The 23,948-nt window shown below is 38.0% G+C and overlaps 1 protein-coding gene across 6 annotated transcripts in view; it reads right to left on the bottom strand.

The window, feature by feature from the left end:
* Positions 1–1,826: 1,826 nt before the first annotated feature.
* phf1 (PHD finger protein 1) overlaps positions 1,827–23,948 on the bottom strand; it is a 41,161-nt gene continuing 19,039 nt past the window's right edge. For 3 of the 6 annotated variants that reach the window (XM_039768978.1, XM_039768981.1, XM_039768979.1), the window contains exons 12-15: positions 16,978–17,095; positions 16,701–16,804; positions 16,234–16,329; positions 1,827–3,814 (exon numbers count right to left, since the gene is read on the bottom strand). In XM_039768978.1, coding sequence (XP_039624912.1) covers positions 3,571–3,814; positions 16,234–16,329; positions 16,701–16,804; positions 16,978–17,095 — 562 coding nt within the window. In that variant the 3' untranslated portion in view covers positions 1,827–3,570. Of the gene's footprint in view, positions 3,815–12,489; positions 14,715–15,045; positions 15,131–16,233; positions 16,330–16,700; positions 16,805–16,977; positions 17,096–23,948 lie in introns of those variants that run through there. The other 3 variants (XR_005635564.1, XM_039768982.1, XM_039768983.1) reach the window with 3 other exon arrangements.

The following is a 23,948-nucleotide window of genomic DNA, read 5'->3' as shown; positions in this document are numbered from 1 at the left end:
TCATCCATCCATCCATCCATTTTCTAACCCGCCGAATCCGAATAGGGTCACGGGGGTCAGCTGGAGCCAATCCCAGCCAACACAGGGCACAAGGCAGGAACCAATCCTGGGCAGGGTGCCCACCCACCGCAGGACACACACAAACACACCCACACACCAAGCACACACTAGGGCCAATTTAGAATCGCCAATCCACCTAACCTGCATGTCTTTGGATTGTGGGAGGAAACCGGAGTGCCCGGAGGAAACCCACGCAGACACGGGGAGAACATGCAAACTCCACGCAGGGAGGACCCGGGAAGCGAATCCGGGTCTCCTAACTGCGAGGCAGCAGCGCTACCACTGCGCCACCGTGCTGCCCTGCGTTCATCATGCACTGTTTCATTTAATAAAACAGTTAATAGAAAAATGTGACAAACTAAAAATGATCTGTTTTAGGCTTCAAATTATTGTGATGGTAAACATGGAAAGGAAAAAAATCTATGATATAAGAACTTTACATTGTGCAGACTAACAAGCCATAAAATTAAATAAGGTCTGAGACTGGCAAGGATTGGTTTCTAATTAAGGAATTGGGTTGGAATTAAAACCTGTAGCCACTGCGGCTCTCCAGGAGCGACACTGTCCATCCCTAGTCTAGACCCAATAAAGACTAGATCATTTTTCTGGTTAAAAGTGGCCTTTTGCATGATACCATCAAAAAATAATTGATGCAAAGTAGGTTAGATAACTCACATATGTTATGATGTCTCTATTTGCTGCAATAAGCAACACTTTGAGTTCAGTAAGCCCTAAGCAGAGAGTGATGTAAGCATACTAGGTTACAACTGCAACACACTACCATACACTATACTCTATGTTATATCCAACTATACCACCCTATACTATATTATACAATACCATACTATACTATACTTAACTTCACAACTCCATGTCACACTGCTCTATATTGCAGTGTGTTATAACTCAACTACAGCCTAGTAAAGAACTGTTCACTATGGTGTTGGTGAGAAGAGATGTGTTCCATGTTGTAGGACGTGCAAGTAAGAATTTCACTGTGCCCTGTTGTGGCAGACGCCCAGAGTATGAAAGGACCTGGGGAGAGAGTATTTTTAGGACAGTTTCTCCCTCGGGATGACAAAGGGCAGCTCCTTGGTTTCCAGCGGGGCCACAGGTCAGGAGCATGGGAGCTCAACCCTGCTGGGGCCTGTGGCCACTGCCAGGGGGTGCAGGGACGCTTTCAGGGTCCTATTTGGCCACATTTCCATCCCACCCGCAAGTGCAGCTGGAAGAAGCTCGTTGGGCACTTGGGAGTCCTTCTGGGTGCCCTATAAAAATGGCCAGTCCCCACCATTCAATGGCCAGAGTTGGGAGGAAGAGAACAAAACCTGAGAAGGAGTGGAGGCAGAAGGACTAGCAGCAAGAAGGGACTGTGTTATGCCTTGTGGTTTGTGAACTGTGCTCTGTAAATAAACCGTGTTTGTGTAGTAAATTGGAGTCCTGCCTGTCTGTGTCGAGGGTTAGGGCGGCTGTATGCCCCAGGCGTCTCACTGTACTTGTGACAATGCTACTGTTAGTTCTACTGCTCATTAGTGTTTCAAGACTTCTGAGGCCAGGTAACTATTGCTAAACTGAGAAAGAATAAGCAGTGAATGTATTAACATAGTTAATGAGCGAGAACACTATGGAAAGAGTACCGTGAAGCCTGGCGACAATCCCACCATCTTTTCTCCAGAAAAACCTGAATAACAAAAGCAGAAGCAAACAGTTAAAACTTGCAGATTAGTTATCTCACTAAATTGAAGTCAGTAATTCCAGCTTTCAAAATAGGTCACATATATATTTTTATTGTGTCTTTTGGCAAAATATATTTACATTTCAAAAAAGAAGTAATCAATGTTTAAACATAGGCGAGGCAAGACTCTTAACATCTGATGGACAGAATCATCTACTGTGACAGAAATCTCTTTCATTCTTTATACGAACCTCCCCTGTTAAAATTCCGGACTCAAACTAGTTCTTTAGTATCTGCAAAAACTAAGCAGCATGTGCTGACAGGAGCTAACGCTTTACCCCACAGGAGCAAAAATGCATATTAGACTCCTTTTGTCTGCCTGTGTTTCACTGGCTAAGCATGGCTTCTTAAATTAATCGATCTCTCCACAAATTAAACCCCAACACAAAAAAAAATTCTGCAACTTAATCTAATTAAAATGTTAAACATAAAAAATTCAGGTGCCTACAGTAGTTTTGTGTTAAATACTGTAAACTTGGCATTTTGCAGAATAACAATAAACTCCCAGGTGTTTAACTTTGCCCACGATACACCATGCTTTTTTAGCTTAACAAAACATATAATTCACATCTGAATTAAATAAATAAATTAAACTTTTTTTGTTTGCTTTTCATAGACAGCATTGTCTGGGTGCACAAAGTAGACTTTGTGAAATCAGTAGCTGTTTTACAGCTGTGAATTTTAGTCCCCAATGTGGCAGGGCCTCTGGTTTCTGTGAGATGCTCTGTCACAGAGCTGAAGGTTAAGCACACACTATCTCATAGCCCCTGTGGTTTGTCCTACATCACACCAGAGGGCTTCTGGTCAGAGAACTCTCCTTAAATAACATCTGAGCCCAAAAATTAATTCAGATATTTTATCATCTAGTTAGAAATGCACTTTGTTCAGTGAAAGTCGGCCACGCTGCTCAGTTGCAGAATGCATTAAAGCTTGTACAGTCAGTTAAATATGGCCATTTGAGTCTTTTTAAGCAGCTTGTCTCATTTGAGCATAGGCTTCCAGATGAGGAAGTTACTTTATATAAGAAAACAACATACTATGTATTAAATGAACAATAAAGATTTTAATGAAAATATCCAAAATGAAAATGTTCCATGTGAGAAACTTTTAATAATGAGGCTCTCTAAAGTTTAATCTGATCTTTTTCTGTCTTTAAATACAAGGGAAGAATAAACGATGCCAAGTCAGACGGAAGCTTGGCAGGCAGGGAGTACCAGGTTTTCGGGAAGTCGGCTTTGTCACTCCCACTACTTTTAAGGCCAGCTGTTTACATTCAGCTTTCAAAGCTTTGGCGGCAGTTTCCTCTAATACTTTACTGTTGTCGTTTCTGATAAAAGAAAATAAAGCTGTCAAAAATAAAATTAAATACAGGCTGATGAATATAAAATTCTGCTTTGTACATAAAAAACACATTTCCAATATAAGAAAATTTAACTTGGAACATGTTTGTCTAAATTCCTCTCCAAAGGAGCAAACGTTGCTTTTTCTAATATGAATGGAATTTGAGAAATTGGCCTGCACAGCACACAGACAGACATTCACCAAGGCGACTTGTGAACTTGGCAGAATGCTGCTTGTTACCAGTTCTATCAAGAACCATACGTACAAACAGGCAGACACAATATCTGGTTAATGGCACAGCATGCCCAAGCTGGAATGCAGTGACTAACTTGACATCTGGTTCAAGTCCTCTTTCATACGAACAGTAGCTGCTGTGTGCTGTGCAGAACCAAGCACACCCGTACACAAAGCCATACTGCTCCATTTTCAGGCAATCAGAACATGTTGACATTTCCCCACTCCACCAAGTACTGAACAGTGCCATCAACTGTTACTCTCCGGGCTAGAATTCGGACAGCTTCTCTCGTCAGATTTGCTCCTTGACTTGTGAAGCCAACTGAAGAATTAGGGACATATGTACAGGAACAGGAACTGACATTCTGAACTTGGGATGGGTCCTGCTTCTGGTCGGTTAAATCCATAAACACCTGAGAAGGCTGGTATGTGCTGTCCTCCTCACTGTACAAACAGAAAGCATAAACACAAAAGATTAAGAACTCCAGTGAAAGGCCAAATGGTTACTTTCTATCAGTTTGTACTACTTATTTATCCTGTAAGGGTAACAACAAGATAGAGACCAATCAAGCAGTAATGATTTCAAAATAGAAAAACACTTCTGTTAAGCATCAACTAGCAACCTGGCATATGGATTATGAGATTAAGATATAATCCCTGGAAGAAAACCGCACAATCCCAGTGAGAACGCGTAGAACATATAGAGTGCAGCCCAGGCTAAAAACAAGTTAGCATCCAAATGCTGTCAGATGGAAAAGCTTTTCAAAGTACCACTCAAAAGTCAAAGAAAGGCTATAAAAATATACTGTTGAAGTCTTGTGATTTTAAAGATTCAGATTAATGTGTGTAAAAAAGATGAAGTTTAAATGAAAACTGAGTGAAATTATATAAAAATCAACAGTAACAACACAACCAAGGACACACAAACAAATGGATGTATAACAAAAAGGAAAGCTACATCTAAAGAAATAAAGTTAGTAATTAGAAATTTGCAGGCTAATGAGACTATGGAGCTGTGCAATTTAAGATGACAAAAACCATACATTTTCTAAACATGCAGTATATACAGTAGCAGTAACCAATGACCACCAACACGGGGTGAAGCCTGACTAGATTTAGTATTTTGTAATAACCAGGACAGAATTGAGGGCGTAGAGGTGATTGAACCACTAGGTTCAAGTGGCCATAATAGTATACAATTCTCAGTGTTTTGAAATAGTGTGGATGCAAAGAGTAAAACTGTTAAGTTTAACTTTGGTAGGGCAAATTTTAAGCAGATGCAGTCAAGTCTAAAGAAGATGGACTGGGATAAGCTTTTAAGTGCAGAGACAGTTGAGGAGCAGTGGAACAGATTTAAAAATGTTTTACATTTTATGCAGGACAAGTACTGTACATACCTAAATTTGGAATTAGTAGGAAGTTTAAAAAGTGGGTTAATGAAGAGTTGAAAAAGAAGCAACAAATGAAAAAACAGCTGTATAAGGTGTATAAGACTATCTATTGATCATCATTGAGATGTTTGTACACCTTATTTGAAGTCCATCTGTGGTTAATTTAATTGATTGCACATGATTAGGAAAGGCATACACCTGTTAGGAGAAGGTTACACAATTGTGCAATGTGTATCAGAGCAAAAATCAAACCATAAGGTCGAAGGAATTACCTGCAGAGCTAAGGAAAGCTGGGGAAAGCTACACAAATTTTCTTCAGCATTGAAGGGTCCCAACAGCACAGTTGCCTCAAATTTCTTAAAGAGAAATAAGTTTGGAACAACTACAACTCTTCCTAGAGCTGGCTGCCAGGCCAAAATGAGCAAATGGGAGAGAAGGACCTTTTGTAAGAGAGGTGACCAAGAAGTCTTTGTGAAGGTGGAAGAAACTTCCAAAAGGGCAACCACCACTGCAACACTTTACTAATCTGGGCTTTATTGCTCGATCGCCAGACAACCTATTAAAAGTGCACCTGAAGTTTGCAGAAAGGCACTTAAAGGACTATCAGATTACAAGTAGCAAGATCCCCTGGTCTGATTAAAACAACATTGAACTGTCTGGCCTCAGTTCTAAAAATCACATCTGGAGGAAACCAGGCACCACTCATCACCTGCGCAATACTATTCCAACGGTAAAGCACGGTGGTGGCAGCATGATTCTGTGGGGTTGATTTTCATCAGCAGGGACTAGAAGACTAGTCAGGGTTGAAGAAAAGCTGTACAGAGATACCCTTAATGAAAACCTGCTCCAGAGTGCTCTGGACCCCACAGTGGGCCAAATGTTCATCTTTCAAAAGGACAATGACCTTAAACATAAAGCAAATACAGGAGTGGCTCAGGGACAACTCTGTTTATGTTCTTGAGTTGCTCAGCCAGAGCCCAGACTTGAACCCAAATGAAAATCTCTGGGAAGACCTGAAAAAAGCTGTCTACTGATAGTCTCAATCCAACCTAACAGAGCCCGAGAGGTTCTCCAGAGATGAATGACAGTAAATCCCTAAATCCAGGTATGTAAAGCTTGTTCAATCATACTCAGGAAAAGTCCAGGCTTTATTCTTCAAAGGTGTTTCAACTAATTAATGAGTAAAGGGTCTGAATACTTCTGTGAATGTAATATTTCAGTTTATTTTTAAGAAATTTTCAAACCTAGCCACAGGGGATGCACAAACCAGTGTGTTTCTTGATGCCGGTCCCAAGCCCCGGTAAATGGGAAGGGTTACGTCAGGAAGGGCATCTGGTGTAAGACTTTGTCAGATCAATATGCTGTCAACAATGCAGATTTCCATACCAGACTGGTCAAGGCCCGGGTTAACAACAGCTGCCACCAGTACTGTTAGCCAACACTGTTGGCTGAAGAAGGAGAAGAAGGAGAAGGAGAAGAAGAGGGGAAAGATGTTCGGAAGAAAAGAGGAGAGGAAGGTAAAGAGAGTGGAATGTTGGTAGTATGACTGATAAAGGGAGAGAGTAAGACGATATGATGGAGAGAAGGAAGGTTGATATATTGTGTGTGCAAGATACTAAATGGAAGGGTAGTATGGCCAGGTGGATCAGAGGTGGGTTTACATTTTTCTATGATGGTGTGGATGGGAGAAGAAATGGGGTAGATGTTATTCTGAGGAAACAGTATGTCAAGAGTGTTTTGAAGGCAAAAAGAGTGTCAGACAGAGTGATGATTATGAAGCTGGAAACTGAGGTTGTTATAATGAATGTTGTTAGTACAAATGCCTTGCAAGTTGGGTGTGCGATGGATGAGAAAGAAGATTTCTGAAGTAAGTTGGATGAAGTGATGGACAGTGTGCCCAAGGGACAGAGAGTGATGATTGGAGCGGATTTCAATGGACATACTTTTGAAGGGAACAGAGGAGATGAATGGGTGATGGGTAGGTATGGTGTCAAGGAGAGGAATGATGAAGGTCATATGGTAGTGGATTTTGCGAAAAGGATGGACATGGCTGTGGTGAATACGTATTTTAAGAAGATGGAGGAACACACGGTGATGTCCAAGAGTGGAGGAAGATGCGCACAGGTAGATTATACCCTGTGGAGAAGAGCTGATCTGAAGGAGACTGAAGACTGCAAAGTGGTGGCAGGGCAAAGTGTAGTTAGGCTGCATAGGATGGTGGTCTGTAGGATGACACTAGAGATCAAGAAGAGGAGAAAAGTGAGGGCATAGCCTAGGATTAAATGGTGGAAGATCAAAAATGAGGAGTGCAAGGTTGAGTTGTGGGAGGCGGTTATACAGGTACTGGGTGGCAGTGAGTTACCAGACAGCTGGGCAACTACAGCAGAAGTAGTAAGGGTGACAGCAAGAAGGGTGCGTGTCATGACATCTGGACAGAGGAAGGAGGAAAAGGAAACCTGGTGGTGGAATGGGGAAGTACAGGAGAGTATACAGAGGAAGAGGTTGGCAGAGAAGAAGTGGAATAGTCAGAGAGATACACAAACTAGACAAGAGTACAAGCAGATAAGGTGTAAGGTGAAGAGAGAGGTGGTGAAGGCTAAAGAAAAGGCGTTTCATGAGTTGTATGAGAGGCTAGACTCAAAGGAAGGAGAAAAGGACCTGTACTGATTGGCTAGACAGAGGGACCAAGCTGGGAAAGATGTGCAGCAGGTTAGGGTGGCAAAGGATAAAGATGGAAAAATACTCACAAACAAGGAAGGTGTGCTGTGCAGATGGAAATAATACTTTGAGAGGCTGATGAATGAAGAGAATGAGAGAGAGAGATAAGGTTGGATGATGTGGTGATATTGAATTAGGAAGTGCAACTGATTAGCAAGGGGGAAGTAAGGAAGGCTATGAAGAGAATGAAGAATGGAAAGGCCATTGGTCCAGATGACATACCTGTGGAAGCATGGAGGTGTTTAGGAGAGATGGCAGTGGAGTTTTTAACCAGATTGTAAAATGCAATCTTGGAAAGTGAGAGGATGCCTGAGGAGAGGAGAAGAAGTGTACTGGTAGAGATTTTTAAGAATAAGGGGGATGTCCAGAGCTGTAGTAACTACAGGGGGATAAAATTAATGAGCCACGGCATGAAGTTAAGGGAAAGCGTAGTGGAAGCTCGGTTAAGGTAGGTGATGATTAGTGAGCATCAGTATGGTTTTATTCCAGGAAAGAGCACCACAGATGCAATGTTTCTTCTGAAGATGTTATTTAAGAAGTATAGAGAAGGCCAAAATGAGCTGCATGGTGACTTTGTGGACCTAGAGAAAGCATATGACAGGGTGCCTAGAGAGGAATTGTGTTATTGTATGAAGAATTCAGGAGTGGCTTAGAAGCATGTAAGAGTGGTACAGAATATGTACGAGGGAAGTGTGACAGTGGTGAGGTCTGTGGTAGGAATGACAGATGCATTTAAGGTGGAGGTGAGATTACATTAGAGATCAGCTCTGAGCTCTTTCTTATTAGCAACAGTGATGAACAGGCTGACATAGGAGATTAGACAGGAGTCCCTGTGAAGTATGATGTTTGTTGATGATACTGTGATCTGTAGCGGGAGTAGGGAGCAGGTTGAGGACTCCCTGATTAGGTGGAGATATGTTATAGAGGAGAGGAATGAAGGTCAGTAGGAATAAGACAGAATATATGTGTGTAAATGAGAGGGAGGTCAGTGGAATAGTGAGGATGCAAGGAGTAGAGTTGGTGAAGGTGGATGAGTTTAAATACTTGGGATAAACAGTACAGAGTAATGAGATTGTGGAAGAGAGAGAGAGACAGAGCTGGAGGTGGCAGAGTTAAAGTTGCTAAGATAAGCATTAGGTGTGACAAGGATAGATAGGATTAGGTATGAGTACACAGGGTCAGTTCAGGTTGGATGGTTTGGAGACAAAGTCAGAGACCTGAGATTGCATTGGTGTGGACTTGTGCAAAGAAGAGGTGCTGGGTATATTGGAAAAAGAATACTAAGAATAGAGCCGCCAGTCATAAGGAAAAGAGGAAGGCCTAAGTGAAGGTTTATGGATGTGTTGAGAGAGCACATGTAGGTGATGGGTGTAACGGAGAAAGATGCAGAAGACAGGAAGATATGGAAAAATATGATCCGCTGTGGCAACCCCTACCGGGAGCAGTCGAAAGAAGAAGATTTTTAAGACATTTTCAAACAGTACTATAATCTTGGTTTTGCTTTCACATTTAATGTTACTGGATATTGCTTGATAAAGAAAAAATACATTTTAATGATTTTAGCATATGGTTGCAACATAACAAAATATGTGAAAAATGAAGTTGTCTGAATACTTTCAGAAGTCACTATATATAGTTTTATATCAAAAGCTGGATCATAGTCGCATTATATGCATTGTGCTTCCATTATGCTTAGATCTCTCATTCACACAAGCCATGACTCTATGACTTATTTCAAAATAAAATATATAAATATAGAATAAATTACATAATATACATATGGTTAAGGGGTTGACCAGCTAGAAATAGACTGTTATAAGTAAGTGTTTTATGTGTCAGTTTAAGAACACAGGGGTTGAAAGGGGGCTCCACACCCAGGATGTTATGCTGTGTTCCTGAGAAAGGTAATTAGTTAGTTGACAAAAATAAGAATAGAATGGTAACCTGAGTGAAAACATGCAAGGCTCCCCCAAGACATTGAGGTGATCACCTAGTAGTATAATTAATTTGACAGGCTCTTTCTAGGTAAAATGACATGCTCAGTATCACAGAGTGTTAGTAGTATGAACTGAAATTTCAGCCTTGACATCCCTGCTCTTTAGCTCCCATTTAGAATATCGAGTAAGTAAAATCAAAGGTTAATGATATATGGAAAAACATATGACAGCACAGAATAAAATATTTAGACACTATTTAGCCACAAATTTCTTTTAGTGCATGTACATTTCTTCAAATACAAATTTCCCCTTAGGGACAAATGAAGTATTCATCTACCTATCTATCTATCTATCTATCTATCTGAAACAATGATAAAAGAATGAAGAGATCCTTGGATTACAGCATTTTGAGGATGCCAAATTAAGACAGTTTAAAATTCCTGAAACATAAAAAAGTATTAATTACAACATTGGCAAGAAGGTTATAGGGAAACATCACCCAATCAAAAGGTGACTTAAGTTAATGGTACATTACAACATTTATAATTGGAGGGGATGTCAAACAGTTACTGATTTTGTCACCTGAGAATGTCAGATTACATTAATAGAAATTACAGGGGATGACAAATTAGAGGACTCCATGATAACATTCCAGACACAGTATCACATTTCTTAAGTATCACAAGTTTTCCTTTTTCTCCGAGAGCCAATAACATACTGATTGGTGTTGTACAAATGCTAAATGCTTTCTAGGTACCGGAAGTTCAGCTGCAATCTCAACCTCTCTTCTCTTTTTTCCATTCTGTCGTGATATAGTACAACACAAGACAACAGATGGACAAGCCTCTGTACTTTATGTGAGTTTTGACTGAGCATTGGTTATCAGCGCTCACAAACACACAACCTGCTTCTATAACTTAAGGTAAAATCATGTATAGTGTGGAAAGTCACAGATTATGATTATGTCAGAGTACACTACTGGAGATCACAAGAATGATTCACAACATCCTCTGACTCACTAAAATTATGTAAATGAAGTCAGTGACTGAAAATCACTGGATAAGTTTTTTAAAATGAAAGGACCTTTAGACTAAGGCATACTGATACAATGTTCAGTGGTATTTGGACAAAAGTCAAAGAAATAACAAGGTAATGAAGAGCGCAAAGAATTTAACAAACTACAAGGAAATAATAAAAACACAAGGAGATAGAGTTTTGGGTCAAACAAAGCTAACAGTAAGGAAGTTTAACACAATAAGTTTAAACATTAATAAATTAATAAAGCTTAAATCTAAAATAATATCTCTTAACAAAAAAAAGGTAAATCAGGAAATGATAAGCTCATTATAATGGCAGCTAAAAATCATAAAGGGTCATGAAAATATTAAAATGGTTATGAAGTTTAACAGTCTTTATGATTTTAAATACAAAGGAGATTATACATTTAGTTTTAATAAATCATAAAGAAAGAAAATATATTAATGTAAAAACGTGAATTTGAATTTGCTCGTAACATGCAGAAAGGATCAAAATGTTCAGCAATATTAAAAGTCAACAGTAGTTAAAATCTTAAAGAACATGAACACTAAAGGCCAACAAGTAATAAAAGGATGGACAGTAACCCCCGAGGGAACATGAATAATATATTGTGATGACTCTCACAGTACAACATATTAAAGAGCAAGTCAGCTTTTCCAAATAATAAAGTCTGGGAAGATAATAATGACTAAGGATCAATCCAAAAACTACAGTCTTGAAAATCAAGTGAGGTAAATATGTTAAGAAAAAGTAACAGGAATAGATCTGTAAGTTTACTATGCATCCATATATCCATTTGGCCATCCATCCTGACTCCCAGTATAAAGTGGTGGGGAGCCAAAACCAATTCTAGCAACATCAGGGGAAAACCTGGAATCAACCTTGGATGGGATGTCAGTCCACTCCAGGGTACCTTCACATACTCAAACACACCCAAACTCTCTAAGAAGTCTGATGTTCATGGAAAGTAGTTGATGGTAGCATGAAAAATGCTGGCATCAAGGTCAACAGTACCACATAAATGCCAAACTCACACTAATAGAAAGTAATTACCTTGAAGAAGACATTCCAGTTTGAAATAGGTCCAATATGATTTACCTGTATAAGAGTGACTTTTGTTATACATTAGAGTATATCCTTTGTTAACATTAGGCTCCTGTGGTCCATTAATTGTTTTATGTATGTTCAGTAAATGTATGGATGGGTGGATGACATGATGGACATGTTGAAGAGAGTATCTGGGAACTGCCCAGGAGAACCTAGAGACTATTGCTGGGGATAAGATTGGCCTGGTCTGTGTATTCTGCCACTGTAACCTTCACCAGGATAAAAATGAGTGGGGTTATGTTCCTAAGTAGCTAACACCCAACTTTTTTTTTTATAAACACCAATTTTTTTACTCAACTTAGTATATTCTAGTCTAGATTTAGACAGGACTACATAAAGTACAAAGATTTCCTCATGTATGAAATGTTCTAAGGGAGCACCTCCAAGCGATGTTTCATGATTTTATCAATACTAACCTACAGCTGCAAACTTTGAAGAAGAAAACCTTCACTGTTAAGACAGAGGTTGTGGGCACTGCAGCAAAGGGTACAATTCAGTCTATTAATACTGAGTTACCCTGCATTATCCTTCAACCGTGATCAGGATCAGCAGTTTAATAAAATGGATATACCGTAAAGTGTTTTGCATTTACATCAGAAATTAAGAAATATTAGAATACAACACAGGAAATGATCACATCATAATTTATTGAATGATCACATAGAATGATCACAAAGACTATTTGATACCACACATCCAATAAGAATATCTGAATAAACACCTGTTAGACCATTTTACAGAGTTTTTTTGCAATTTATTATTTTTAAAAATTTTTATTAATAAAATCTGGTCCCAGGGTTATAGAGCTCAAAACAGCCAGAACCATAAGCACACAAAAATGACCTCCACAGTGGGAGAATCAACAAGCAGTTTTGCAGAAAGCAATATTTTTCTTATTGCTAGGGATAACTTTTTTTTCTCCACAAGCCAGATAGCCATTACATTACAAGTCTTATAGCCCCTTTTCCCTGATCATTATCTGTCAGTCAACACCATTAGTGCATTGCTGCCCTCTAGGTTTCAGATTCCATTCGCAGTGCTCCATCTTTCAGTTACTCATGTGTGAGTTTAAAACATCTATTAACACACTTGCACTGCAAGGTCAGAAAAAGACAGATGTGCAATTATTTAGGAAATTCACATTTTTTTCCAAATTCTTGCATTTTCTACACTGCAAAAGTGATAAAATAATTCCTTTACCATTTAGCAATATATACAATGTTCTGCACTTATAAATGGAGTACTGTGTATTGCAGACGAAAGATCAGATTTCAGGGGGATTTACTATTCAAATACGTTCATGAATTCTTACTTGCACTTTATTTTATGAGGGGTGTTCAATAATTTATCTACCTCAGTAGAAAAGAAAGGAGTTTTAAAAAAATGCTGCTTTATTTATCAATATTGTCCTTTGATAGTTCCATACACTTCATCCAGATTTCCTGTGATAACCTTAACCCCTTTGAAAAAAAATCTGTTTGACCTTCAAACCAGGACGTCACAGCTGCCTTGATGTCTTAATCACTTGAAAACTGCTGTCCACAGAGAGATTTCTTCAAAACTCGGAACAGGAAATAATCTGAGGGAGCCAAGTCAAGACTGTAGGATGGGTGCTTCAGCTGCTGGAACCCACATTCTTGGATGGCAGCCTGTGATTGATATGACATATGAACAGGTGCATTGTCGTGAAGAAGCTTACTTGATTCGCACAATGACTCTCCTGACATCCTGTCTCTTTGGAATGTTAGACTCGCACTGAGCTACAACTGTGCATGAGTAACTTTGAGACATGTCACAACATACCCAGACTTGTTTCAACATGCTTGCTACTTTCTTCATACTCAGGTAGATAAATTATTGAACATCCCTCATACATCTGTGGGTCACTTGCTCACCATGTCAAACAGATTTTTTCTTTCAAATCCTAAAGGCATACGGCCCGTTGATGAGCATGTCTAATTTGTCCGCTTGTGAAAGAGAATGCGAGAATATATTGGTGTCCCGCAATGCACATGAGCTCTATCCGGAGTTGGTTGGTATGCAGTATGAGTTGTCATAGTTGTAAGTTAACTGTCAGGTCCAGATCTAGCACAGAGTAGGTACTGCTGTGGGTGTGCATGTGTATTGTAGAGCAAAGTGGACAGTGACTCATTTTGTACTGCACAGATTGCAAAATGCAGTGTAGAGGTTCAAAGATCAAGAGTGGAGGCAAAGAGTTTATTAAAAGCAAAGAAAAGGTTAAAGCCAATAATAAACAAGAACCAAACCAAAACATGAGACATAAAACAAAGCCAGAGAAACACAAAATTCCAAAAGGTTTTTTAGAAGCAGTTTTTCAGGTAGTTATCTGTATTCACAGATAGGAAGCCAATGTCAATGGTGACCTTTTATCTCTTTGCGTTAAAGACATTACACAAAACAAATTACAGGAAAAATCCATCTTTATAGGTACAGTAAATACAATCTCACTAAAAGTAAACTACCATTCCAGTTGTTATTAATAAATATGACTACACAATATGGGCATAAAAGAACAATAGAAAAGGCATCAAAAAATAAAATTTAACATAAATAAAGTGATACATAACACATTTTTCCTAAGGTTTCAGTGGCACACAAATCCTCTTAAGAACAGAGTTACCAAGAATATAGAAAGGCAGATGCACCTCTCCCACTTTCATTTCAGAGTGAACACTAAAAGGAATAACTAAACTGCAACTGCAACTAAACGGAATAATTTAACATTTGTTTAGCCGTCTCTGAGTTTCATCTAATAACAAAAAGTTTTAATTAGGAATGACCAGACATATCTGTAGAGACTACTATAGTCAAAAAGGGTTAAAAGGCTCTTTGTTTTTTGACAAAATAACACATTTATAAACTGTCACCAATCAGTAGAGGCTACACCTTTCCTTACAAACTAGCTGCATGCACTTCTTCGTTCTCTGGATGAAGACTACAAACCACTCTCCTGGGAGTAAGAAAGACATTTCTTTGGGAAATTTAGAATTAGATACCATCAGCTAGCTCAAAGATCCACTCCTCCTGGATTAGGCCGTGTGCCAGTGACTGAGCTCTGCCCAGAAGAAACCATATTTCAAGAAGGGAATTTCAGTGAGTACATACTTGTCCCAGAAAGAGTCAAGCTATTTCCTACAAAGTGACAAAAGATACAAAAAAGAGTCTAAAAGCAAGCTGAAGAAAACATCCCAAACTCAAACAACTACATGGAAAACACAGAGAATGTGCCCCCACACACATTAGCAAAGATTATCACTTGAACACACATCCCCACATATCACTGGACATCATCCTTAAAGACTTACTATAATGAAACTGTTAATCTCTACCAAAATAATCTCTAAGTAGCTAGTAAACTACCAGTAAAAATGTACTTTATCATGATGGATTGTTACTGTGTAACAAGGTCATAACTATGACAGGTAAACAAGATTTTAAATAATATGGGGACAACAAGCCTTACATCACAACGCAGTGGATTCATCTCCTCTCACCCACAGCTGTGCACTAGGGCATGTGATAACTGACTGTGATGTCATGCTAATATTCTACAAGGAAAAAGTTAAACAAAAAAGCTTTTAAGATCAAGAAAATCCAGGAAACCTCTAAAAAAGTAAGAAGCAGCCAGCCTCTTCTATCTTAAATGTCTGCCTTGTGTTACATCTTTTTATGTCAGTATATATAGTACAGGCCATAACACATAACTCCACATGTGTTCATTCATAGTTTTGATGCAAAAAAAGATGATGAAAATAAAGAAAACACAATGAATGAGGAGGTGTGTCCAAACGTTTGGCCTGTACTGTATATACAGTTACTGCATTTCTGTAATACTTGAGTTTATTAATAAATTGTATGAATCTGTTTCTTAAAAGTAGTGTGTTATCTTGAGGAAAGTTTAATGGCAGGGATCTCCCCCATCTACAGAGAATAGAATGGAAAATAAATTGAGAAGCCTTACCAAATTATCTAATTAATTGATGTCATTACAACAAACAAAAATGATAATCCATTGATTACTTTTACAATCCTCTCTCCCACATTTTTGTACAGTGTGCTCTCCAATGAGCTGGCAACACATCCAAGGTTGTCTCCTGCTATGTAGCCAATGCTGTTGGGATAGACTGCCTCCTAGTAAACCTAAATTTGGCTTAAGTAAATTCAGAATTCATGGATAAGATACTGTATTACCTTAGTGTGAGCTTGTGAACAGATATATGAGAACACAATAAATAATGGAATGATGAACATGCATGTTGTAAGTGAAAATGTTACTATGTTAAAGGATATCTGTACTTAGCAACTAGTAGCAAAAGCAGCAAGAGAATGAGGCACAGACTCCTAGATAAAGCACATTTTGTTAATGTTCACCCTTCAAGATGCTATGCAAAAGAAATTCTGTTATGACAGCTGTAAGAAAGTAAAGAATTCATTGTTGCAGAAAGACACGATGGGCTGTTACTATGAAAGAACAAAATGTGCCACAAGTAGACAGCATTAACTTTTACTGTAAAAGAAAATCACAAAATTTTACAGAATATGCACAAAAGTAAGTGTGCTGCACACCAAAGACATGTACCCAGTGTGCCTATTTAATTAAATAAACTGAAAGACAACCAACAAAAAGTAGATTTCTGTAAAAAAGCCTTACCTGTATTGATACTGGGCACTTGCAGGAGGTGAACTGAACTGAGAGACAGTACTGGCAGAAGGGTGGAAGGAAGCAAACATTCTCTTTGGGGGTGAACTGAAAAAGAAGCAAAGAATGTAAAATTGCTGTCTAACAGCCTAAACAATTATCACCTTCCACCTGCACCCCTACTAAACACCTAGCCGTACTGGGCTGCTGTGCAGTCAGCATCCTGCAAATAAAAGTGCAAAAAATCTTCTCTGCCCTTTAAGACATCTCCAAGCAGCACTTCAAGTGGATTAGAGAACCTGTAGTTCTTGCCAGGCCAGAAGCAGGATATGTCTCTTTGGCTGACTTACAAAACATCTCCAGCCGTTCAGTCAGACAGCTCCCTTTTTTTTCTATGGCAGAAATCCAGTTGAGCACAACAGGATAAGCCAGCAGTTGAGTACTTGTTAGAAGTGCTATTGTGCTGACCACATGCTCACCCCTGTGCCCATCGCTCCTCTGGCCGTCTGAAATTATAGGTGCTGGAACTCCCCACATACCCTTGATAAAGCTGATTGGGGCTCACTGGATTCGGAACTAAATCCTAGGGAAACAAACAGAAAAGTTACTTACTAGAGGAGTTGCTGGGCAAGTCCTTTGGTTTTACACATAATCAAAGGAAATATTTTAAGAAATTCCTTGTGACTCAATTTTATGTAAAAGAAATATTTTAGAAGTCTTTGGATGATGTGTGGGTAGGTGAACACACTCACTAACCTGCGTCACTGCACGACTGAATGCTCGCTTGGCTTTTCGTGTCCGGAGCTCCAGACTTCGGGATTCTGGTTCTGGCTTCTTTTCTCGACGTTGACCTAAGGCTCGTTCAGCCAGAGGGCTGAGGATTGGGTAACACAAAAAGGGAAACATACAATAGAGTAATGACTGAAGACAAATTTGGCCCAATGAAATAACCAAAAAGTACAGGGCAGCATAATTTTATACTCAATGGTTTAGTTATAGCAGCTGTGTTTCACAAACCCTGCATACATTCAGACTCTTATTCAACAACCCAGAAGATGAGAAAAGGAGCTGAATCACAAATTAGATTGGCTGTTTGACTCCAGTTTTCCCAGAGAGGCTGCTTTTAAACATTTCTTCACTCATCCCTGTAATAAATGTACTGCTTTCAGGCTCCCATGAGATAGTTTCTATTTTCTTGATATTTTCTTGATAGTGTCAAGGCCTCATCTGCCATAATACTGCAGCACTGAATGGACAGTACTTAAATGAGGACTGGATAATTTAGATATCTAATTAAAATTAACTTGCATTAATTTAGATTGAACAAAAAAAGAGAATTAGGTGAATGAGGGGAAACATGTTAGCCACTTATTTTATGCTCTGATCCTGGAATGTCACATTCACTGCAGGTTTTCATTCCGTCCTCTTTCTTAATTAGTGTCTAATTACCACTGCTAATAGAACCTACTTCTTTAGCAGTAACTGTAATTGATTTAACATTTCAAATTCAAAACCTTTTTGTTTTTCTGTCTCTTTTTCTTTAACCTGCTGTCAAACAATGAAGAGATGCAAAGCAAGTCAGCAAATGACCAATTAACTTGATCCCATTTGTACAAAGCTGTCCATCATATAATACACCTTTCAATAAAGTATAGGTATTTTGCATTGATCTTCTCTGGTCCACAAGCATTTTGATGGCACTCTCAATAAAAGACAATCTACTGTTTAGGAAATGTCTTCTGTAGCAGAATACAAAAACAAACAAGCCATATAATTAAATAATGTGATTAATTAATAGTAAGAATGTGCTTTTAATTAAGAAACTGATTGGAATGAAAATAGTGGCCCTCCATGATCTGAGTTTGAGATCCCTAATATACACTGTCCAACAGGGTGTGTAAGTATTGGGCAATTAACTTTTTGAATGTTGTGCTTAGAATATAGCAAGTATTTAGGGGCACGATTAATGTTAAGTGAATTTAATTACTGTAAGTAAACTGAAAGAAAAAACAAATTAATATAGTGGAGAGTAAGGAAAACAGAAAGAGTGATCCCACGAAAAAGGAACAAGAATGCCACCCTATCACAAATTATATAAAATCAGGTCTTCGTTACGTTAAGAAGAAATAAAATACATAAAACAATAAGCACCTGCTTGAATCTTTTAACTAGATTTTTTAACTAATAATGCGGAGTAAATGTTTGAACTGCATCCTTTCATCTTCATTCTTACGTAGGACTGGGGTGCTTAGTCCTAGTTCAGGTGTGGCTGCACTTTTTCCTATCAAACAATTCTTGTTCTTATGTAAAACAATCAGTTATTTCACAGTTTCAACCATTATTGTACTATCTAATGGATTTCTTCACATTTTGTTAAAATTTAACTAGTGTAACACATTTGTATAACTCTTACTCAGTAAATTTTTCTTTCATTTCTTTTAAAATGTTTAGTTTGATAAAAGCTTTTGCTAGCTAATAATTACACAAGTGGCCAAAATGCTTGCCTTCAGAATTTGTTGTTTGCACACATATCCCCTCTTAACCAATTGTCACTTTCTGAATATAATTAATAATCAGTATTTCACACTGACTTTCTTTTTTAACCTGAAGGCCTTCTGCTGTCATTCTTTATGTATATAGACATTACAATCTGTGATTTGAAATTTTCGTCCTCATTTTTGAATACGCAAAAGTGTCTTGTTTAATTATTTTCTTTGTAATTCACTTTTTATCAGCAGAGTTCTCTCCGTTAATTGTATTCAAGCACTGCCCTTTAACAAAGGTACAAATAACAATGAATGCTGATGTGGAGCAGCCACCTCTGTGACATTTGACTATTGTGGTCATTGGAGAGTAACTGGGCAAACAGAGAAAGCTTTTCAATAGAAAAGAGCAAAAGTATAACAAGCTGGATCAGGAATCTGAGCCATGCTTGTTAATTTGCTTTGAAAAGTGAATAACTCCTTACTGGGAAATTTTTAGACTAACATCATATAATGGAAGAGAAATAAATTCCTAATGCTAGAGACTTTGATAAAAAGGAATTACACATTTCCCATGATCACTCTCTTCAATGTAAAGATCAGAAATACACTTTCTGGACTCTGTTCACACTGTCTGGGTAGAGGATGGAATTAATTTTTTTAACAATAAATATTGTCTTCAAAATGGCACAATCTCCAAAAGTACAGGAAAACCCACTTGGAGAATTTTAAGAGATCTGGATGACAAAAAAAGAAACAAATAGTACACAGCATACTCCTGAAAAACTCTGGAAGACACTGAAGATTAGCTAAACTAAAGAAGGGGCAAAGGGGACACTTGAATCAACCCCTCCAGTTACACACAGTGGATATAATATATAAAAGCGGACACAGCAGGACTATGAGCAGTCCTCAGAAAGGGTAACAGATAAGAGCTCTAGTCTGGTGTGACTTGTATTTTGCCTTGCAAAATACCTCCTAGCAAGCACTATATATTATACATATCCGTATAAATGTATATAATGCTGCCTAAAAGCTTGCAAATTCCTGTTGTAGTTCTTTAAGTGTTACAATATCTTATCATTTCTAACATAAAATCCCTCATCAATCAAAAGGGAATGTTACTCCTAGTATATTTAGGATGAATTAATGTATGCAACAGAAAACAAGCTACGTAATTAAGAATTAGCATACTGAAGTCAGCTGGACGGTTCATTAGCTTGTTTAATGAGGCAAGTATAACCAGGCACTAAAATAATTTGGCACTAAGTTAACCAATCGAAGAGCCAATCATCAGGAAAATGTATGATAAGCCATCCTTTATATTAAGATCCAAAACCTCTATGGTCTTATTGTGCTATATTGAATAATGCTATATTATGTTAGTGTAACACAATGTAGCATTATACAAAGAGATCTCGGGAAGTGTATTATAAGCATTCTGGAGACAGAAGAAAACCAAACAGCAAAATGGTCAATTATTCATCATTCTAAAGTAAGGCAGTGTTCCCTAAAACAGTAGGTACACAAACTTCAAAATGATAGAACATGGAACAATAGGAACACTCGTGAATGGTGTCTTAAAAGAGTGCCAAGACCACATCCCAGGATCTCTATGTATTATTTTTCTGTAGCTAATACCCACGCTCATGCTTTAAAAAAAAATGCAAGTGAAATTCTGGTATCATTCATGGGAAGACAGACAGGAGGAATCATTTACTCTCAAACACACTGCTACTCATATTCAGATGTATACTTTTAGAACAGCATTCCTCCTATAGAGTCTAAAATTGATTGTTTTGGTGAATAAAAATGCCACTTTTGGTGTAAGCAGAGCTTTGTCAATGCTCAAAAATGACCTAATCCCTACTTTCAAATGTGGAAGTGGCAGCACTATTGTATGGTGCTTCACTTGTGTCTACAGACCCAAGAAACTCAACCATATTATGGGAATTTAGAAATTCCAAATGAAATCTGATTATGTTTGCAGAGAATATTAGGCCCACTGTCTATAAATTTAAAATTATTTGATATCGGGTCCTCAAGACTGCTCTTGAACACTGCAGAATAATATATTAAATAACAGAGGCGGAAATGCTGTGTTCAAGACTTGCAAACTGAAAGCCCACTTCTCAACTCAAGAGCAAAGCTTGTGGCAATAACTAAACTGAGCTGTTCATTTAAGACAGACAACACATTTGAAGAAACTGAAGTAATTTTATAAGGAAAAACTGATAAAAATAATTCCTCAAAACAGATGGGAAAGACTGATGGATGACTATACGAAACATTTGGTTTGCTTTCTTTCATAGCTGTTAAAAGATGTGCTAACATTTTGTGAATGAAGGGGTTCTCTCCATTTTGTGCTCAAACTAGTGCTAATTTACACTTTATGATTTTGACAAAAAAAAAACGACTTGTAACTATAAAACACATCTGTTTGTTGCTATAACTGCATAAGGGTGTTCTGAAACTTAGTGAAATAAGAAGTTCTCTTACTTTTGCACTCAAGCTAATGCTAATTTACATATGTCAGACAAAAGAAAAAAATCAGCCATGGACAATTGTGCTAGCCCATCGCAGGACACATCCATTCACACCAAGCTAAATTAGTTTTAGTTAACATAACCCATACTTCTTTGGCTGTGGAAGGAAAAGCCAATGATGACACTGCTAGAATATATAATGTCCACAGGGACAATGTCAGGATAGGCTTGATAAATAAATGAATGAATAAACTAATCAAACCTTTCTTGTCGGAAAGGAAAGACTTATTTGAATTAAACGATGATTTGACTGTAAAAACGAACCATTTAAAGAACTGCAACAGGGTTTTTCAAACACTCAAGTATCACTGTATACATCTGTTTATAATATGTGACACTAGAACTAATACGTAAAAATGCCACAATTAAGTAATTAAGAAACAATGAAACTAAGCATTCTAAAAGCAAAGTATAAATACAAAGTTTCCCAAACATTTTGTTATGTGGACAGTCCTAAAAAGTCCCTCGGATTTTCTAAAGGTTTTTATTGGCTTCTTGTTTATGTGGGAATCATAGTACGAAGGAAAACTTTGTAATATCCCCCATGAAGAGAAAGGACAGACAAAATGCATGCAAAAGAGTCATTCATCTTTATAAAATCACAAAAAATTGCAATCCACCAGTTTCCACTACAGTGTCAATCATTAAGAAGTACAAGGCCACTGGAACAGTTGCTATCTTGACAAGAAGAGGAAAGAAGAACAAAAAGTCACTACATGTTATGATAAAAAATGGCTAAAAAGAAAACAATCAAAGATGTGGATGTGACAGTTATACGTCATCAGGATCCAACACTACCATTTGATGGCGAATGCATTAAGATGATAGTCACTGTAGAGCTGAAAGAAAAATTGCCTTTCCTGAATGGTCAGTACATAAAGATTAGGTGTTTGTTAAACTGACAGATGGGACAAAATGTTATTTTCAGATGAAACAAAAATTGAGTTATTTTTGGTGCCAAATGTGCGAGATACATGTTGACAAAAATACAATGCCCAAATGGAGGTGGATTCATTTTTAATCTTCTGGTCAGATTGTCCATATTAAAATGGAGGGAGCAATTAAATCAGTAAGGCTGCACAGTAGTGCAGCAGGTAGTGTTGCCGCTTCACAATTCTTGGAGCCCAGTTCAAATCCAGGCTGGAGTGCCTCCTGTGTGGAGTTAGTATGTTCTCCCCATGTTCCGTGGCTTTACTCCAGGCACTCTGTATTCCTTGCACAGTCCAACGATATGCTGCTAGTTCAACTGGCGACTCTAAATTGGCCTTGGGTGTGTGCGCTAGTGTGCTCTGTGATGGACTGTCATCCCATTCAGAGCTGATTCCTGCCTTGCACCCATTGCATCCGGGATAGGCTCCGCCTCACCGTGACCCTCACTGGGAAAAAGCAAGTAAAAAAAATTGATGAAAAGATTGGTGATTTCAATAATATAGCAGGAAATGTTATACCCCAAAAGGTTTTAAGCCTAAAATTTTTACACCCTCTTCTACGAGGCACAAAATCAGTCAAAAATAGTCATTCCAGTATGATAACGGATGGTCTCAAGAGTTCATTTAACCGGCCCATTGCAATGCTTTGCAGTTTGAAATGAAGGAATCAAATCACCAAAGAAAAGCAACAAATGTTTTGAAGTTGCAGCAGTTTCCTTTGGAGATGAGAACAAATGATGAATGCACAAAATATATTACAGATTGCAGAGCTAAGAAACTTTGGTCTTTGCATTTTTTCTTCACACAACCATTCTATTATGTGTTTCAGAAGTCTTATTTTCAGTTTCTTTGAGCATAAAATGCATTTCTATATTATTTATTTTTCTTTTCAGCCTTAATCATTTCTTGTACAAATTTAACAGGATACAGATGATTATGGATCAGAGGTTAGAAGGAGTGCAAGGCTGGATCACAGTCTGAGCAGGGTGCCAGCCCATCCAAGGCAATATATGAAAACATTTGCACCCTGCCCAGGGTAATTCAACAACAATTTTATAACAAACTTAACAGCACACCCTTGCTTGTTCAAAGGACTGAAGGTCTTTGAATCCTGGAATTAACCTACTTTTTTCAAAGGAGGTTCACGCAAACATGAGAAGTGCATGTTAAACACAGATTTGATTATGAGGTGTTGTAAGGATGCAAAACTGCTCTGTTTGAATTTATTTCCATTAATAAAACAATATCATGGGCTTGATGCAGTTAGCAGTTTTAACTCTGAGCTTAAAGCTTTCAACTTAACTCACCTCTATATTGTAAGTTTAAAGGATCATTTCATACAGGATCCATTTTTAACTTCTAAAGGGTATCACTTTATTAGAAGTAGGAAAAACATTAAAAGAGCTGGCCTTGAGAGGCTATAGTGCTCTTGGTTGTACCATCCATTACTATACCAAGCTATGATGCCTTCACCTCTACTCCAGAAACTTGCGGTGACCAACCTTGCTCTTAGAAAACCACAGAACGCATCCCTTATTCAAAGAAAATACATGTTTATGTGTACACTTGTTATCAGCAGTTTTTTGTGCTCTCCTAATGCACAATGAAACATCATAAAAGTACAGTAAATAACAAAGAATGATGAAATACCCACACACTGGTACACCAGAATGGTGACTATAAAAGAAACTGTACCATAAACACTTTGTAAAAAGATCAGATATGTTATAAACAGTAAATGCCACAAGTTAATTCGTTTGATCATCTGT

This window comes from Polypterus senegalus, chromosome 11, assembly GCF_016835505.1.
Source record: "Polypterus senegalus isolate Bchr_013 chromosome 11, ASM1683550v1, whole genome shotgun sequence".
Classification (NCBI taxonomy): Eukaryota; Metazoa; Chordata; class Cladistia; order Polypteriformes; family Polypteridae; genus Polypterus; species Polypterus senegalus.
This window is presented reverse-complemented; position numbering and strand designations above follow the sequence as displayed.